Raw genomic sequence first — 21,047 nt, forward strand, 5'->3', positions numbered from 1 at the left:
ACTGCTGTTCCAGGCTGCAAGTTGTGTAAATGTAAGGACTCTTGCCAGCTTCCTCATGCCACACACACACACACACACACAACAAAAAATCACTGCCAGTGCTTGGAACAGACTTTTGTGTATGATGTAATCTGTATGAGCATTACACAGAAATGTGTTCCAGTGAGCAAAATGTCCAACAACATTACTGACTTCATAACAGAATCAGCCTAAAAACCCCAGTCTCTGTCAGGCTCTAGAAACCACAGCTCTGTACAGTGATGTACACAACGCCAGCATCCTTCAATCCAGTGCAATTTCCCAACTAAATCCCGTAAACACAACTCAATGAACCAAATCTAAATATCTATTTTGTGCCGTTATGATTGCCCAGCATGAAGGCTCCACCGTGGACAGACTGTAACATGGAAAGATTTAATAACCTCATAAAGCCAGAAGGCATGAAGACACGCAGGTAAACATTCAAAATACTAATTCTGGCACACACTGCATATCTGCACGCACACGCACACACACTGTATGACTGCGGTAAGTCATTTCAGAGCCTATTAAATCTCCATTAACACACAGCCTCCCTGCTAGCCCCAGCTAATCCATCCCAGGTGTGTGTATGTGTGTTTGTGAGTGTTTTCACCCCGTCTCTGCAGCACTGCCTCGCTCTACTCGGCCTCTCTCTTTCTTTCCCTCTACTTTCTCTCTATCTCTTGCTCCCGCCATATCCCCCCATTTCATATCTCCGCTCTGACAAAAGTCTCCATTTCCCACGCTCCTCTTTATAAACCTGGCAGCTCCACAACAGCGAACCTCCTCCAATTAGGTCAAATTAAGGCAAATTGCAGCTCTCAGTAGGAAACCAGACTGACACACCTCACTGTTAATCTCATTAAGCGCAGTCATCTCTATAGTCATAAACAGTCTGTTAACGACAGCTGCAGATTTCTCCTCTTTGATTGTAGTCGATTCTCAGCTCTCCTTGATTATTTCAGCATGTATCCCATATTCTAATTTACGCCTGGGCTCCTAGATCCATCCGTGAGCTGTTTTCATCCTTTTATCTTTTCATTAAGGTGTCTGAGAGTGAAAGACAAAAGCAGACGGAATGAGATGAGATGAGACAAAGCATCTGCTTTCTATTCTGCCAAGTGTCTGAATAATGAGGGAGAAAGATGATGCGCAGTGACAACAGGGTTATAAAACAGACTGGCCGATGAACTGAGAAGAGGTAGAGGATAGCTTTATCTTGGGAGCATAAACGTGACACATATAAGTATGCTTTCTTGGGGTTTTCTTTAGCTGTGGTCACTGGTGGATTCAGGACGGGGGCAGAGGGAGCGGTTGCCCCATTGGATGCCCCTATGGTAGATAAAATATGATATATTGCCCTTCCAGTGGACAAAATGCCCTTAAAACATCATCAAATGCCCTAGGGTGCCCTTCCAATGGAAAAAAACATGATGCATGGCCCTTCCAGGAGATAAAATGTCACTGGTCCCAACCTGTGGTCCAGGACCCCTCTAGGGGGCACCAAAAATCATAGGAGGATGCCAAAATTAGATTTGCACATGTTGAGAAACCATGAGCTGGATGACTGCAAATTTTCACAGACTAATCACTTGATAAATAATTTAAAACAAAGTTATTGGAACTGTTTCACCATAACTGCGTCATAACCTTCTGAGCAATGCAATTACCCCTCGTGCCCTTTTTTGCCCCTGCTCCTCGAGTCTACAACTGCCCGCGGTGGCTCTTGCTTCTCATGTCTACCACCCACTTTTTCTCCTGTTTATTGCAAACACACCACATTTGCTGGTGCTGAAAACATAAAATGCATCACTTCCTGCATTGGTGGAATTTTTCCAGGAAAGTCCTATTAGACACCAGGTGTTCAGAAAAGTAAGCCCCTTCCTGAGCTGGCATTAGGCACTTTTGTTCTTGTGTTATAGCAATCATGATTCATATAGAGTAGCCAAATGAACATTTATTTATTAGAAAAAGTAATATAAATTGCTTTTAACTTCTTAATTTACACTTTATTTTTGCCTGAATCTGAGCCTAAAGAGAAAAATATCTTCCTTCACCACTCAAAGCCCAAAAAGTAGGCCAACAATGGTGTTTTTTTTTTTTGTTTTTTTTAATCTTGTGGGGACTACTGGATCCCAAAAACTAATATGTTATACACACAAAGTCCTCCTCTCGAGCACACACACATTAATGTTCTGGGAAGGTTCTCTGCAGGAGAGAATATGATCTCTGCTTGGAAGTGACGCTGTTCCCTACTAAAGCAGTACAAACACACATTGTTATGTTTGCGAATGAGTGTGTGAGTGTGAGAGTGTGTGTGGTGATACGTGGGTGTTGGTGACAGTACAAACAACTCCACTCCACTGGAGATCTCTTATGAGAATACTTTGCAAGTGTGTAATAATAACAACACGGCCCGCATTTACCATAAGATTTTATTGGTCAAATGGTTTAAACAGTGAGGAGGGACGGCTATTTATAGGAAAATCTATGCAGTTTGATTGTATAAGTGCTCTGCAGCCCACAACGTGGTTTATATGTAAATGTTTGCGGTCCGTCGTATCGTCAGCCTGTAAAATATCCTTTTAAAGCGAACACATTTCAGGACAAATAGTTGGGGTTTCCTCCCTGTCCAGTGCGTTTTAAACAGTTTTATTTGGCCCCAGCGCTGAGAAATATGTTCAGACCACAGCTGGTATCAGCTTTTGTAATGTTTTTATAAGATATTTATGACACAGAGAGGCTGAGGAGACAGATGTGTGCAGCTGTGACTGGCCACAAGGCAGCCCACCCACATTTTTACTGTGATTCATCATTTGTGACCGTGAGAGTGTTTGTGTGTGTGTCGCTGCTGAAATGTTCCCCCCAAAATCCATCCAAGTCCAGGGAGGTTTTTCAGAAGGTGACTGATGCCCTCTGCTGGCAGAAATAACTCTTTACAGTTACTTTCAATCTGTTCTTTCACAAAAATGTCCACTGGGCGATAATATTACTAAGAATTGTGGTCATAAAGGTAGTATATCTGTTTCTGCTGACCCTCACAGCCTGAATTTAAAGCTCGGAAGTTAAGGGAGGAAATTCTTGAAGACTTATCTTGAATTAAGTACGGGACAATGTACAGTGAGCAGGTCATTATTGTGAAATAAATCCCAAGATTCAGGACTTTTGAATCATCCTGAAGGGGTTTAATTCACAACAATGATCTGTTCACTGTACATTATCCCACTTATTATATGGTTGCTTACCAAAAAGAATATACTTGGCATACATTTATGTGACACAAAACAATATAATTTAAGTTTAAGTTTAAAATGATTTTAGTGACTTAACAATGATTTTTTTTGGTCTGTTCTTCATTATACGGATATAACAGACCTTAGAATACTGTAACTGACCAGCCATGTGATAAAAGGTATAATAAATATCCAGGCAACTGTAATTGAGTTACACAGTAGTTGCTTCAATATGACTGGATTATATATGTTTAGATGACTCCTGTTTAACTAAAAACATATCTTAGTAACACTTCTGAGCTGTTTTTGCTGCTCTTAAATTAGGAGGAATTTATTTACATGAACATATTAAAGGCAAAGTTAATATGTCCTGAAATGGAAAAAGTAATGAGCCTATTGATGCATAAAAATCATGGAAACTATCTAGGATGTACTGATGTCATCTTCTTCTGCAGTACCATTACACTCACTTTTTGTTTTAATTAATATTTTATTTTTTAAGACATGTATGGTGACTCTGAGAGCTTCCTGTGTCTCTGTGCTGTGTGTGTGTGTGTGATTGTCTGAGTGTGTCAGAGGCAGTGCACAGCTCCACCAGCAGCTGCATCTCATCTACTAATCAACACTCTGCTCTGCCACACTCACCCCTCCACACCACAGAGTTTCTCACTCAGTCTGTATTCCTGCCTCTCTACACTCAAAAATATATATATATATAAATGCAGCTCTTCAGTTTTTGCTCACAATTTTCACAAGCTGAAGTAGAAGATCTAAGGCTTCTTCTGCACATTCCTCTCAATTTTAGTTCACAAATTTGCATCAGTGAGCACAACTACTTTGCCAGAATAAAACAGCAGGATTATTGCACAGGTGGTCACAACAAAATGATGGTCTAAAATGTGCAGTTCTAGCATCTGTTTACTCAATTTTTACCCACTACCTCTAAATAACTTGCAGAATGTGAAGAATCTGCACAATGTACATAACCTTTAATCTATGTCTATACTTTTCTGCAGAGAGGCCATTCATAATTTAATTGTACCTGAGTATAATGATTCTGATGTACTTTATGTATGATGGAAACACTCTTTAAAAATATCCACTAGATGGCATCAAAACATTCTCATCCAGCACTCTCATCACAATGCCTTTCTGATAAGCAAATGCTCCAGAATTAAAGGCAGTTTCCTCGCATTGTTACCACAAACTTTGCGCTGTTAAGTTCTTTTGACTTTAATGAGACATCACATTTTAACTGCAGCTATGTGCATAAGCTGCACAATCCTCCACACACTCCCTGCCTCTTCTCTGGAACTGGAGTGTTCCTCTGCTGAGCTGTTTTTCTATTTATAGCCTCAGAGCTCCGGCTGTGTCTAAAATGCCTGCTGTCTCATTCTGTTTTGCTTCCTTACTGTCTGACAGATTTGGGAGGAGGGGGCGCTTAGAGGTCCTCCAGCTCTTCAGGGCCCGGAGTCGTACTTATACACATCACTGGATGATAGGGGTTTGCTTTCGCAGAAGCTGCAGCCTTCGATGAGAATTCAAAGACTTTGTCACTTGTCTGATTTTATGCTAAACAGATCGTCAAATTACAGTAGAAAGGGGAGTGTATCTGCATCAGTGTCACCTGAGTATCTGCCTTAACACGACTTCTCTTCTAATCCTTACACCCTACTGACCTCCTGACCCTTCAAAGAAACTTGCAGCAGCTCACTTTGTCAATTGAATCAATTTGCGCTACTTAACGGATGCACAAAAAAACAAAATTAAAGCATGTTTGGTTCGTTACACACTTTGGCAACAGTCCGAGTGACGAGTCTGATTCGGTGTCAGTTAATAGACTGAGCCTTGGTTTGCTCCCAGCTGATAACCGTGACTCCTGCCAGCCCGGCCTGGAGGAGCGAGGAGAGAGCAGAGGAGATAAGATGCCTGCAAGAAGATGGCTGTGGTGTGTTCATGTGTCACTGTGGGAAACTCAAATGAGACAGTTACACTTGGTTCATTGTAAACAGTGACAACCGCACATGTGATTCTGTTTGAGCAGGCCTGTTCACACGTGTGTGTCTCCTGTCCACATCTGTTTTGAAGTATATCGCAGCTACAGCTGAAATCATTCATAAATTAATGTCGCTCCTGGGGACTTTTATGGATATTTTGTAGAATATTCCATGAATAACAGAAAAAGCAGAGGAACAAATGATCAACTGGACAATTAACCCAAATTGTGAGTGCAATAACTGCAGGAAGTCTGCAAAAAAAAGAGCGATTTGGGCAAATTGTTTCTGATATTTTTGTGATTTTTTATACAGTTCTCAGTCTGTTTTAATTGTGTACTTTTCTAAAGCAGGATGAGGCTGTTTAACAGAAAATGAAGACGCTCTGAATATTGCTCATTATTCACAAGCCTTTATCCTGTGATTTTTTTTTTTTTTAAATTATAATTTCATTTGTTTCTCTTCACAGAAACGAATGAAACACTGATTATTTGACGTACTGTGTAAATATTTATACGTATAGATCTTAAAGTCAAGGACTGACAAACCCCCCACCGAAGCTTTGGTGACCCTTATGAACCGTTGAATAACGGGATCAACAGAAAACAAATCTGCAATTATTTTGATAATTAATTAATTAATTATTCAAGTAATCAAGCATTTGGTGGCTGCAGCTCAAATTTGTGGGTTAGCTGCTTTTCCATGTCTTATATTACTGTAAGCTGATTATCTTTGGTTTGTGGACTGAAACTGAACTAAAATGTCCCTCTGGGTCCTGAAAGTTGTGATGGACATTGTTCATTACTTTCTGCTGTTTCACCGGCTAAATCTATTAATAAAGAAATCAATAATAAGCATAATTATCAATTACAGCCTTAATCTAGCTTCTGTATCGGGGACGGCAGGCAGAACAAGTGGAACTTTGGCCTGAGAGCTCATCAAACATTAAGACTTTACATCCAAAGTCTAGCTCATGACAATCTGGCCACTACTTCTTGAAATGGACAGAGTACAGGGAGAAAAAATTAGGGGAAACTACACAAAACACGTGTCAATAAAAAAGGAGTTTTACGCAGCCGTTTGAAAGATGACACTGATTGAGCAGTGCTCAGCTCCTCAGGCAGGTCACTTCAAAGCGGCCTCCATGACAGAAGAACAAATTGCTGCATGCTTTCAGTGTAGTCTTTGGAAGAGCGAAGCTGGACGTGTCCAGCAAACTCCCAGCTTGGTTCATTTTTCCTCAAAAGCAAAGTTTTTTTTTGCCTTGGTTGCTGCATTTAGCATAAGCTGGAGATTAGACAGGGGTGGGTTTGGCAGAGGAAGGAGAATATGGCCAGGGTGTCTGTAAAACAGACTCAATAAAAGTGAGGAATGGACGGGAGGAAAGCTTCTGTGAGGGGGAAAAATGAAACCAGGCAGAGAAAGGATGGATGGGCGGGTGAAGAGGAGAGGAAGCTGTGGGGGTCAGCAGCTACCCTTCTTCAGTAGGAGCCCCGGGGCCTCGGAGTGAAGCTCTGACCTGGAATTCCAAATAAATAATTCCCTAAACCTCCCCACTGAAAGAAACTCACACACACACAAACAAAGGAAGGGGTTGCACCAAGCAAAATGCGCAATTTCTCCCAAAAGCGTGGCTTATTTGAACTAGTTTTCCAAGTATTTGAGGGTGTATTTGGTCAACGCACAGTTGGTAACTCGGCAAGGAAAAAACACACACATGCGTGCACGCAAGCGTACGCGCTCACAGGTATTAATTCTCGAAGCTTAACTCTCAGAGTAGCCTAAATCCTGCATGTGTGAGCAGGAACATTCAGCTAATCCTCGCTAAATACGGCATGAAACAGTTTTATTCACTAATAAGTATCCGTGCAAAGGGAGGCGTGACATTAAGGTCAAATGCCCTGCAGTTTTTACAGTTAATATACGCAGAATGGAGAGTGGCTGCCATCGTGGGTAAAATAAAACCAAGCAGAACGATCGAAACAACAAAGATAATGTGTAGTACTTCTGCGAGGGCTGTGAGCACGGTGTCCTTTGCTGAACTCGGTTCGCAAACCAACATCAGGATAAAAGCTGGAGCTTGATAAAATCAAAAACAAAATTGGATTTTATTCCTTTGGGCTCATTTTTCAGCAATGGGACAGGATATGAACATGCAGTGTCCTCTTGATATTCCTTATGAAGATTGCTGCACACATACACGCTCACTGAAACACAAAGGCAAAACTCTCTTGATTGATCTCGCTCTAGAGATGACAGAAAAAAACAAAATGAATACTGTGAAATGCTATTAAGATGTCACATTCATGATGAGGTGATGTGAGGCTCATATTTTGCATAAAATACAAGAATTCGGGTTTATTAAAACTTCTTTTTGTAGTTTTAACCATCATTATTACTGATTCTAAAAACACCGAACCTAATGCAAGAACATTTTTGTGTTCTTATCTTAATTTTTTCTTTTTTTTTCATAAGAAGGGCTCATAAGAACATGTCACGTCAGATCCAGCAAAATTCATGAGTTTGGAGGTTGAAGTTCTGCTTTCAGAGGTGTTGATGAAGTACACAAGAAAAAGCTCGATATGAAACAAAGAGAAAAAAGCCTCTCCATTCCCACAAGGATCAGCACTGCAAGATGGTTTGCTATCGCTCAACAGCACAATTTTCAAATGTCGGTGTGAATGGGCTTTTACTCCTTTTAAGGCGACATCGTGACAGGCTACCAAAGTGTGAACTGTTTGTTAAAGCACCTGAAAAAACAATATCCAGCCACAGGATGGAAGTAGGTGCATGGAAATATTTTTGCAGAAGTGAGATAATGTGCAAGAAGCACATTTCCATCGCTTATCTGATGATGATAAAAAACAAACTGTTGCTGCTTTTCTTATCACGTTTCGTACAAAAATCTATGGGAGGAAATTTAGAGCCACGGTATTAAAAAACAAAAACAAAATAATTCTGGAGTCATTAAATACGCTCAATCATTTTTCCAGCTCCTATTTTTCAGTTTCTGATCCAGGATCAGACAAAGAGCGGGTGTGTTTGAGATGTTATGAAATGTTTTCACCCAGTGTGAGTATCAAATCACCGCTGTTTACACTGATTGAGACAAATACATAAATGGGAAGTTGTAAACTTAACACACCGTGGCGTATGTGAGAGGATCCATCCCTCCGGCCCGTGACAAACCACATTAAGGTGGACACAGGGGTCACTGTAACATGCATACACACAAATACACAAGGGGACGGACATTTCTGCCTTCGAGACTGAAAAGAGCTCAATTAGATCATCCGCCCACTGCTTTCGGATTCTCTCCGACGCACACGAAAAACACCCCCGCGCCCCGCTAAAAGTAACTCAACACTGCTGCTTTCTCACCGGTGGAGAGGTTTAATCTGCACCAGACAGAGAGATTCTGGCTGCGGAAATTAATGTTTACTTTTCAGCCGTCTCTATTTCAAACCGCTCTCTTTTCCTTCATTGTTGAGAAAACATCCCAAAGGAGATGTGAGATTGCTCAAGCAAAACACGGCCAAACATATCCCGCTGTTTCATATGGTTCTCTTCAAACTTGTCAAAAAAATTGCCTCGCGAGGTGTCACGTTTCTGTGTACAAACGAGAATGAGCTTAAAATATTCTTTCACACACATTATACAGTATGCTGGGATCTCTCTCAGGTATTGGTTGCGTCTCATTGGAGTCAAATGTTGATGTCATATCCTATTGGCCTCTGAAGTGCTTTTCATACTGTTTGCTCTGCATTGTCTGATTATTTTATGGCACAAAAGGAGACCGCTTTACAGCACAAAACAGGAAAAATGAGCACTTATCTTTGGAGAAATCTGTGACTTGTGAAAAAATGCACATTTTGAGTATTTTGTACATTTATACTGGCAAAAATGGCTTGACTGAGGTGGACTAGCACCAAAAGTAGGGCTGCAACCAACAATTTTTTTCATTTTCAATAATCTGTTGATTATATTCTCAATTAATTGACTAGTTCTTTGGTCCAGAAATTGTCAGAAAATGGTGAAAAATGTTTCCCAAAGCCCAAGTTGATGCGCCCCCACACAAAGATATTTAGTTTACTGTCAGAGAGGCATGAACAAACCAGAAAATATTCTGTTTTTGAACCTGGAATCAGAGAGTTTTATAATAACTGGCAAAACAGAGCACTATCTGTTGACAGTGAGGGAGATTTAAAGAGGTGTTTTATGAGGTTTACATTATGCATACATTTGCAAGTGGGAGCAGTCGACTTTATGAGGATCTATAGATACATTTATGGTTGCGACCTGAGGGATCACAGCATATTTTATGCACCTTGTCACAGTAGTCACACCAGAGCTTATGTGCACCTCCTCTAAAAGGCAACTGCACTAGACTACGCCATCTACAGCGATACCTTGTGGGAACCCCAAGAAGTATGATTAGTCAGATTGGGCAGGTTGTATTTTCTCCTACAACTGGTGAAACCTGACGCTGAACTTTAAATCAAAAGCTACACAGCAGGTATCTGCTGGAGATCAGGCATAAACAGAGCCACAACCCCCTGTTAAAGCTGTGAATATCAACTGTTTTCCTGACAAAGCTCTCTGCAGAACGGCCACTGATGACAACACAAGTTGACTTTAGTTATGAAGTTGTCACAGGAAGAGGAAATGCAATGTTTTTGTCAGTAAGCTTGGCACTAAACGTTCATCGAAAATGCATTTACAAAACAAGACAACAGTTGTTTTCAGGTGGGCTGCACTCCTTCAACTCCTTACACTTCCGCTGTTTACAGACTTGCGCCGCGTGCAGCAGAAAATCAGATCACAGTTGCTTCTTACTTCAGAAGTTCTGAGCGCGTTTTCTCGTTAAGTATACTATCTTAAACAGTTACAGGCTAATTAGGCTGAAATCTTTTTTTTTATTATTTGAAAGTCTGACCCCGACAGTGACAGAATCTCCTCTAGTGTCTCATTTGTTTAGTGTAATCATGCCAAGCTACCACATCTACTCAGATAATAAAGCACGATGTTTATAAAACCATGCACGTTGGAAAACTTGAGTCACTTGCATTCACCTTTAGCTCCCTATCCTGTTTACAACAGAGGAGGCAAACATTTCCAAAAAAGAAAGAAAAAATGAGGGAAGACAGCCCAGAAAGAGAGTGAGAATACTAATACTGGTATGTCATAAAAACATAAGTCTAGGTCAAGGCAATATGGAAAGCAATCCTGAAATATTTCAGTTGTAAGAGTGTGTTCAGTATCACTCTGGGTTCTGCTGCTCCCCTTTGAAAGCAGAGATCAGTCTGGTCTGTCTGTCTGTCAGCAGGTTGTACATGTTAACAAGCAGGCCCATTAAACTTAATAAGGACCATAATCAAACTACAGCTCATGCAGACTCGCAATCATAAAGCCAGAGCTTCTCCCTGGAGGGGGAACTGTACCAGAACGTGCAGCAGAGGTCATCTATACCGTAACAAGGAATGTTTGGCAGCAAGAAACGGCAGACTCACTGGTATTTTCTGTAGGACGTTTGAGTTAATGCTGCTAGAACCGTTACTAGAATTTATCAGTGAACACCAGGTGTAACTCATTCTGATGTACAATTGAATGCAATTTCTGTCTCCTTTCACTACTTCTAGCTAGAACTGCACAGGGTTCTTCAGCTTGTAATTCTGCTAGAGGTTCTTGCAGAACCTTTTATAAATGTTCCACTTGGAAACCTTGCAGAGAGTTCTACCAAAAAACCCAACATAAAGGATTATACACAGAACCATCTGTGAAAAGTTTCACCCCCAAGACAGGTTCTACCTCATTCCCTTATTTCTGAGTGTATACTAAATATTGTGTTGTGAGTAGATCTTTATTAGCTTCTTGCATGTGTCTCACTCTTCAGAGCAGCATGTATTTATAGCATGAACCTGCTGTAAAAATTATCTTTAAATCTTACAAAGACAAGAACAGGTGACGTAAAGGTCCTCTGATTCACAGCAGCAGCTCCGCTTCACGATACCGTGAGATCAGGCTGTGACTTTAAGACAACTGCGGACAGATCCAAATCAGAACCGCTGCTGCGAGCCAAGAAAATCAACCTGCACTCCATCAGTTTCAGTGTTCTGATGAAGGCTCTTACAGCAGCGTGATGACATCCTATATCCTTGATTATGGTCTTGTAGTCCTGCACTCACATGCTGCAGAGAGGCTGTTGCTGTTAGATTTGTGAGACTTTGCAAGTATTTGGCTGAACTCCCCGGAGCGGAGTGTGAATTAGTTTTTAGTGTGTATTTTGGTACGAGCATTCCAAAGATGTCCAACCATCAAGGTCTTGTTCCTCCGACGCAGCCTCCTCACTTTGAGGGAACTTAGGGAGGAAAACAGGGAGGAAAGCTGAAATGGATGGCTGTTAGGGTTCACAAGTTCAAGCCTCTCTGATTCCTAGAGCACGTCCAAGAGAAAGCAGCCCAAAACAGGGAATCTTTATCAACTGCAATTAAATGGATTTCTGTATCTTAACTGTGCTTCTATTATTTTTGTGTTTTGTTTCTTAGTTTTGATTTGCATTGAAGGTTATGACCCAATTTTTTTGCGTTTGTGAATAACGATGCAGCAACTAATCATAAACACTGAGAAAAGTTAGTTATGAACTATGCAGTGTACTGTGTAGCAGTGTGTTTTGCTGCTTTTTAACTGAGTTTTCTAATAGCTATGAATGTTTATTTTTACCCAGATCTTTGCAGATGCTTAATGAACTGATAAACTTTGATATTGTATGTGTATTTGTATTATTTGAAGCTACATTTCCTCAGGGTTTAAAAGCCACTCTAACAAGTAACCAACAAACAGATGCAAAGTCTCTTCTCCTACTTCTGATTTGCTGCAGCATTCTTTCCAAGGCTCCGATCACGTGATATTGTTGTTATAAACACTTCAATGTGCGCCACTTTTTTGGTTAAAAAAAGGAAAAACCACACAAGTGTTGGCTCCTGGCAGAGAGCCACGACCTGTATCAGCGCCTCAGCTCGTACGGTACACAGCAAACGCAACAGCGAACATGTGCAGCAGTTCACAGAGGCCGAATCAGAATGCGTGATTTCTGATAAATGAAACATTACAGCAGCAGCTTGAAAAATGTTTTTACAGGATGAGTGAGCTCACAACACTGTTTTATTAATCGCATACCATGTGGGAGATCCTATCAAAACATATCAGAGTAATGTTACGCAAGAAACTCCACCCAACAGCCAACAAACTGTCTCAAATGGACTTGGTGTCCTAGTGATGGTTTTGTTTAATTGTTAACATTGGAGCGTGTCGTAACTGTAACCTTGAAAGGAAACATTTCCACACTTTCTTCACTAGTTGTCTTTTACTGGAAGTGCAGATGAATTTAGTTCAGCAGTTAACTGAATGTTAACCAAATTATTTCTGAATCATTTCCCTCATTGTTATGTTGTTATGTTGCCAATCAGACTTCTTGGCTTCACACTTCAGACCTGGATGCTCTGTCCTTTATTTATTATACAGCTTATGTTATAAAGCATTGAACAAAAAAGAAAAAGTCGACTGATAACCGAAGTCAATGGGGTTCATACTCTGGTAACGCTACGCCAATCCATTCTGTAAATGTTGAGATATGTCTGTCAGCGGTGGACTCACTGACCAACTAACATTGCTAAGTCAATGGGACCAAAATGGCTGAGACAACAAATTCAGCGACTCTAAGAAAGCAAACAATAGACTGGTTCAAACTTTCTCAAAGCCTTTCTCTTCTTATACTCTGAGCGCTGACTTCTCTGACGCATGATGCATAAACATGGGGTCATTTAGATATTTTTAAGAATGCTAACAACCAGGCTACATGTAAGCAACTATCGTTCTAAATGTTAGTTATCCAAATGAAGTCACTGGTCCCACACTGACACTCGAATAAACAGTAAAATTATGTGTTTTTCTCCCCGAGGACAATCTTGAAGTAGGGCACAGAAAAAATCCAAATGGTAATCTTCCCAATTCCCAGTTGTGGTGACCGTGGTTCAGTTACTAAGTAAACAGAAAGGAGGGTTTTGCTTTGTGCAAACACACAGAAGTCATCACCTACTGTATCATCATGGGTGTCACTAAAAGAGTGGTTCTTGAACTTTTCCAGTCGCGACCTCCCAGAATAATCAAGTTGGTGTTGGCGGTGCCCTGGTACGGCTTGGTAGAGGCAATAAAATGTAAAAAACATTCTCCAGTCTAAAATACAGTCCTCATTTCACATCATGCATTCTGGACTGAGTACAAAATGCTATTGTCTGTCCCTTACATTGAATGTCTTAAAGGGGATGACAGTAGGGGTGTGACAATGACCACATTGCCATGATGCCTGAGCTCAGTACCAAAGCTTCTGAGGGGGATACAGTTGCACCGAGCTGATGCTTTAAAGGTACAATGTTAGCATTAACATCAGCTGACGGCCCTCAGAAATGATCTCATGTCCACCTTGTGAGCCCGGAACCCCAGGTTGAGCAACACAATCAAAACAAATAAAAGTCTGGCATTTGATAACACCAGAAGTCAAAGCTCTGGCCTAAAAGAACCCACTGAACTGCTTGGAATCTTCTGTTATCAGCCATTTAGTAGTGGTAGTTGTAGTTTTTCTAATGGTGGAGATTTCATTTTGGAGAGATTTTCTTCACTTAGTCTCTCCTCTAAAGCATTAGGGGTAAGTGTCTCTAAAAATAGACTGCACAATGTCAACATTCTGGCGCCCCATAAACAACCAGGATTAAATTAGCCGACCGCTGTTTCCTCTCCGAGCCTTTGTGCTGGTGCGTCTGTGTGCGCTGCTCTGTTCAGTGCATGTTTCACACGCTAAACTTATAAATTCCAGTGCGTCGACGTTCCTGTCAGAACCTCGGCTGTTTTTATAGTCGTGCCATTCTGCAAGAACGCTGCGTTGATGTGAGGCCTAACTCCGGCATCCATCACTCCACGAGAAGAACCACTTCAGTCACCGACCCTCCTACTGTAATAACACAGAGGGTACTTTCTGATGATCTTTTTTTGCGTCATTGTTCTTTCAAAATCAACAACCTGACCATGGAAACAGCTATTAAGCAATCATGGCCAATATAACTGTCAGACGTTGCTTTTTGTGTAAACCATTACATCTCCACTTTGTCTCTGCAGCTCCCTTCCACTCCGACTTCCTCTCTCTCTCTCTCTGCCTCGGTGTGCACGTCTCCATCCTTAAAAAGGCATACAGACTAATCTGCACAGGTTAGACACACACACACACACACACACACACACACACACACACACACACACACACACACACACACACAGTGGTACACATGCAAATCATTTAAAGTGGGATCTCAACCCGAGCAAAATTTTGGACATCGAATACATCATGATGAACTTGCACCTTCATGTGAAATCTATATTGACAACACTGAGACACAGTGATGACGTATCTACACTTAAACTAAAAGACAAGGTTATTTAAAGGGGCACTCCACTGAATTTACACATCGTGTTCAGTTTAGTGCATTTGTAATTCAGACTTCTACACAAAAGTGATTGTAGCAACACTGCATTTCTGCAAAATTTACTAAAATAACACAAATATCAGCCACCATCCAGGAATTGCCTGAAATTTATTTTAGTCAGCTGAATAATATTTAACTTGCATAAACTTCATTCATCATTTCACCACCTTATTTTTTCAGTTACTATATCATCTTGTGGGAGCGGTGCTGAAAGCTGGGATCATTTTGATAGCCAGACTATAAGCAAATACATTATGCAAACAGAGACAATTTGAGAAAACGGAAGAGGGCATGTGCCCATGGCTCTCTGGCGTCAGCGAGGGCCTTGAGAAGTTTTTTGCAGAGGCGGAGATGTGGCCAAGTCTTCTCGCTCAAGTCCCGAGTCAAACCAGGCAACCAGGAGTTCAGTCCCAGGTCAAGACGAGTAGGAAGCTGAAATCGTTGCATCTCTGTCTGCAATTTTTGACCTGCATGTTTTGCATACTGAGCTGACCACCGTGTATTTTTGTATGCAAATAGAATTATCTTCAGGATCATTTTCCCCAACTAGAGCTCAGTAACTTTAACAAGTCAAGTCACAAGTTATTTAGCACTACTAAAAACATGCAAGAATCTTGACTGTGTCTGACAGATCATCGTTTTTCACAAGTGTCAAATATTAAAAACTACCAATAAGCTTAAAGAATCTAAAATCTGCCACATTCAGTACATTCCCAACATATACTTTCTGTTTACACTCCATTTCAGGACTTCACTTCACAGCCAACAGTGTGTGAACACTCCCGGCAGACCAGCAACACTTCTTGGCTCTGTATTTTTACAAACACTCTGAGGTGCAATAACTTCATGGTCCAGATTGTACTAATGACTCCAAACTGATGGCCTCATGTTATCCTCAGTGGGCCGTAGCAGGGGAGGGGGCCAGAAAACAGCATAGAAAACAGAGTTACAGCAGTGGGAAACTCTGCTGAGTGAGAGCTTCTCGACATCTCAGAGAGGAAGAGAGGGAGGAGAGGAGAGTGTGGATGCGTGCCGATGTGTTTGTGTGTGTGTGTGAGAGAGAGTAAGAAAAGCGAAGCAGAGAGTGAAGCTGGAGCTGTTCTTTGTAATCGGAAATGATGGGAGAGCTGTTTGAGGGCCGCACAGTCTTGACCCTGTGACTGCTTGCAGTCGTGAGAACCGAATCCCGGGCCATGTGTCCTTAAGGCCCTCGCATCAGGCACACACACGCTCCTGCACGTACACGCACACGCACTTCACAAAAAAATACATATCAACTAAGGCAGAGAAAGAGACAGCAAGTCCACAAAAGAAGCAGGGAAATTATCATACCTTTTCACCAGTGCATGTGGACCTGTGCCAACTATGCAGCCTATAAACCCCCTCTCCTGCTGAAAATAAGTCGCCCAAGTATGTTTTGTTAAGGATTTCATACGCTGCTCCTTCACCTTATTCACACTCAATTTGAAGCCTATATGAAGACAAAAGACCAACCAGCTCAGTGACGACAACAGAAAAACTATCTGTGCACGCCATTGCACATTTTGTTGGAATTAATTTAATCCCTGTGAGTTTCTTTAGCTTTCCCAGAGGTGTGACTCTCACAAGGACTGAAAACACAAGAAAAAAATCCAGGTGGGAAAAGTGAAGCTGCCTGATCTCCCCCCCATTTAATTACCCACGTGCCCTTGGGCAAGACTTGGATAACTGCTCTACTTTTAAGTGCACTGGTTCGATACTGGACGGCTTCCAGGTGTAGGTGTCAGTGCTGGGTCAACAGTCCCTGTTCATAAATCTCCTGCGTCGTCTCCGCACACAAACTCATGATGCTCAGTCGAATTTCAGATGCGACTTTCTGAGTCCAAGAATCAAATATACATGCAGTTTTTTGTTTTGTTTTTTTTTTAGTCTGGCTGTGCTTAAAGAAAGATTTTCAGCAGATGTGTCTCCTGGCATGATTTTCTCCTAGAAAGAAGAAATAAACAGTGTGTAAAGTCTGCTGATTGCTTTTTCTAATTGTTCCAGGAGCTGTCAGTTAGACTTGCTAGTATGTAGGTCAAATCAAAAGATGGAATTGACCCGTTTTAAGTTCCACCCATTTTTGCTCCAATAGTATTTAAACTCAACTTTCTCCTTTCCTGTTTCCTGTAATTAGTTATGCTTTGTGCTAGGCTAGTCTATATTGAAAAGAAAACCAAATTCTGAACATATTTAAAATTTTGCTGGGGGACCTATAAGAGCGACATGCATGCTACCGTCAAATTGAACTCATTGATTAGGACGTGGGAGGTCGCACAAACTCAAACAACCACAAATAGTGCTGCAGGGTTGTCGTGTTTTTGTAGGCCAACCCAGAAGTCAGCATCACTCTGGTTTCCTCCACAAAAAGCCAAAAAGCCACAAAAAGCCAATTGGATTTTTCCATTCGATTTGAAAACATGTTAACCACAGACCTAATTTCAGGCAATCAACCAAAAACCCACTCAAAAAATCCATTGTTTCAAGACGAGAGAACCGAACGTGAACTCATTTCTGGGTTTTAGGACTCATTTCTGCAGCACATCAAGAGATGAGCATTCGTGAACACTTAATAATAATAATAATAATAATAATAATAATAATGATAATAATAATAGTCATATCTTAAGTTAGCTCATGTTAGCCAAATGCTTGTTAAGTAGTTAGCCAATGATTAATTTGTATTAGATAGCAAGTTAACTGCATTTTGCTAATATTAGCAATCAGATTTAACTAGTTACCTAACAGTTTATGTAGAATAGTCTTTTTTGGAGCTCAGTGCAAAAAGGGGCGGGACTTAGGAAAATTCAAATGAAGGGCACCAAAATCCTGTTTAAGTTTTTTTCTAAACTCATTTATCCACCTCTTTAAAATGAGGCTGAGAGTTTACGCACTATTTTCAGTTCAATTTGATCAATCAATGAGGAGAAACAAGGTGGATAAACTACAGTGTACCAACCTCTGTATTCACCACTACACCTCTGGCATCAATTGAGGAACTTATTGAAGAAATAAGGAAGAAAACATGGAAGTGATTTGTGGTTGTTTTCTTTCTTTGGGGGTTTGTTTGAACCAAATACAAACTTAACTCTTCACTGCACAAACAGGCACAGCCTCCTGCAGGATGGTTGGATTGATACCACAGAAGAAGAAACTTCAAACTGCTCAAAAAGTTTTTAAAAGTTTACCTCTGATTTCCACACAACGTAAGAGTGAGAGCTGGACGGCTGCACTTTCCTCTGAAGCCACCTCCGCGGGGAGAAGAGCGTGCCGGTGCTCCCTGAGGGCGCAGCACCGGGTCCCTTCACCAGATACGGTAAATCCCCGGCGGTATTCCTTTTGGCACGCTTCACCGTGTCATAGTCAAAGTGGAAGTTGGAGGATGGAGAAACATCCAGAGGTATGGAGGGGGAGGACAGGGACGGGGTTATGGGCTCCTTTAGTGTCGGGATCTTGGTGCGTAAAGCCGGTTTCACAGCCGAGCGCTCCGGGAACGCACCTGTGCCACCACTGTCTCCTTCGGTTCCGGTGTCACAGTGTCTGATGATAGCCGGGTCCAGGCTCCGGGTTTGGCGTAGCCTCCGTTTGGTTATGGCTTTGGACGCAGGAGAGGAGCAGGAGAAGACGCTGTTGAGGAGTCCTTGAGCCGCAGACATGTCTCCTTAGTTTGGATCTCACATCAGCGCTGCTCAATGCGTCTCTCTTAAGCTCCCTTACAACCGTAAGACACGAGTTTAGACTTGATCCATTAACTGGACGGTCCCAGTACGAGCTGGCGAAGAGCTGGAATGTGCTGCATTTGTCTGCAGACGCTGCGCAAAGTTGACAAAGAGCAAGTCCTCTTTTCCTCTGCTGCGTTCCTCTGCACGCTGGTCATTCCCAAACTGAAGTGGAGTGAGAAGACAGCTTCAGTGTGTGTGTGTGTGTGGGAGGGGGGTCAGAAAAGTTGAGATCAGTGCTTACATACTTTATGTACCAATTAATTTTTGGATCTGATGCCGATATTGGGGGGATAAAAAGATTCTTTATTAATCCAGAATGACATCAGGGCAATGAGACAGTAAACTTTCACTGGTATTTTAATAGTTACACATAACTATGCAAACACACAAACACAAACAGAACAGCTTGAATTAAGAAAAGGGGTCAAAACGCTGCTTGGAAAACTAAATAAATAGAAAAATCTGCTTTATATTCTATAAAAACATATGACCGATACAGCTGTGCTGGGCCAATATCAGAGGAGCGATTTATTGGGCTGGCTCTTTACAAAATATTATATCCAGGTGAGTTTGCATTTGAAGAGTCAACTTCTGAAACTCATGGCACCTCTTTTTCTTTTGTAAATGACGTTCAGATGATCATCCATTCAGAAAACCATCATTTTTGTCCTCAGTGACCTGGATTTCCACCACTTTGACACCACTAACTTTGTTTTTTGCTGCCTTTTCTATTGCAGCTGTGAGTTAAGATCAGTCTGTTCTATAATTAAGAAGTTAATTTTCATAAAGGTAATTTGGCAAGTAGACAGACACAATAATCAGACAGGCAGAAGGTCACGCACACAGACAGACATGATTTAGCCAGGGATGAAAATAGGCATATTAATCCTCGTCTCCCATTAATCCACCTCGCTGTCTGGGAATAATAGGCCTATCAGAGGAGCCTGCCGTGTGCTATTATTAGCCAAACAATAAGTGAGCCATAGGATTAATAGCCAATGCCTTTCTTTATACACCTGTGCACGAGGCTACAGGCCAGACTTTTGTTTACACAGATGCTTGTGGAGGAGCTCAGTATTTCAGTGTGTTATGATGGCTGCATGAGTGTGCGCATTTGTTTAAAGGCGGAGAGTGTAAGAGAAAGAGGGACAGAGAGACAGAGACAGAGAGCAGGAGCATGTGTGGCCCAGTGTGTGAAAGTATGGGAAAAATGAAAAGGGACAGCGGGAGTCTGGAGAGGAGGGTGCCGGCCGGCTGATAAAGGAGCTTATGAAGCTGCACCGCATGACACACTCACACACATACACACAACACAGCATGACATGACACTGATAACAGCTGAGATAGATTTTGACCCTTCTAAAAACAGTCCGCGGGGGAAAGAATGAGACACGGACTGAGTGAAAACACAGGAACAGGGCAAAGAAAATATGATGTTTTGCATTAGTTTATAAAAAGTTTGTGGAAAGAAGCCAGCAGCTTGAGGCATTATTGCCCTGAACGGGAAAATGCCAAACATAACAGTAATATGGAGCAACAGTGGAGAACTTTTTGGGTAGAACATCAGCCCTTCAGAAGAACTGCTTTGGAACCCTTATACAGAGTGTACGAATAACTATAAATAAAAAAGTTTTTAATAACCTGAATTCAGAAAAAAGTGATCAAATATACACATAAAAAGGTCCCTATAAACAAGTAAACAAACAGGTAAACAAGTAAAACTTTCTGGGTGGGTTCTTGTTTGCAGAACAGAGGAGTGCAGAAGGTGGAAAGTGTCTGGATGGGTGGAACCCTTGCACCATAGAAGGGTTCTCTGTAGAACCTCTCAGTGAGGGTTCTGGGTGACACCTTTCGCAGTATAGCCCTTTATGTTGGGTTCAAGGTGGGTTCCAAGTGGATCCTTTAAAAAGGTTCTACCAGGAACCAAAAAGGGTTCTTGTTATCTATTTCAGAATATGTTTTACTCTCTAATATTGGTGTCTGCGTCAATCCCAGATCTCCAGTATCAGTCAGGTCCTATTCACTTTAGAGTTCACTGCCTTGGAGCTCTTCATCATGTCAGAGACATTCTGTGTCTCGCAGGACTCATGTTACTAATGTGTTACCATGGAAAACATCTAATGTGAAACAGTCATCACTGGACATGACTGTCAAAATATATCAGACGTGCCGAGGGTGGAAGGTCGGGAGAATAAATCAGCGGGGGCTACACTTGAGCCAGTCACGTTCAGCGTTACATACACACTGTCCATATTTGGTGTACAATAGTAGAGCAGAGCTGCCTGAAACCATTTTAAGCAAAATGAGGCTGGATTCGGCTACAGCTGCAGAGATGCGGTTTCCTGTGCCCGATGGGGATCAGCGTGCATTTCATTGTCCAAGCCTGCTAGACAGATATGAATGAAACAGTCACAAGGTCAGAAACAAAAGAAATCAAATTACTAGTAGGCCTAGATATGGAATATGAAACAATAAACCAGCGATGCAGGGTCTATTTTTATCTGTTAAACACAATTAACATTATAT

The 21,047-nt window shown here is 41.5% G+C and overlaps 1 protein-coding gene across 1 annotated transcript in view; it reads right to left on the minus strand.

Moving 5' to 3' along the window:
- LOC146304821 (rho GTPase-activating protein 6-like) overlaps positions 1-18,641 on the minus strand; it is a 78,281-nt gene extending 59,640 nt beyond the window's left edge. Inside the window, exon 1 of the mRNA XM_084713506.1 lies at positions 17,988-18,641. Coding sequence (XP_084569632.1) covers positions 17,988-18,455 — 468 coding nt within the window. The 5' untranslated portion in view covers positions 18,456-18,641. The remainder of the gene's footprint in view (positions 1-17,987) is intronic.
- Positions 18,642-21,047: the final 2,406 nt, after the last annotated feature.

The sequence above is a fragment of the Lutjanus erythropterus genome, chromosome 24 (assembly GCF_056507025.1).
Source record: "Lutjanus erythropterus isolate fLutEry1 chromosome 24, fLutEry1.hap2, whole genome shotgun sequence".
Lineage (NCBI taxonomy): Eukaryota > Metazoa > Chordata > Actinopteri > Lutjaniformes > Lutjanidae > Lutjanus > Lutjanus erythropterus.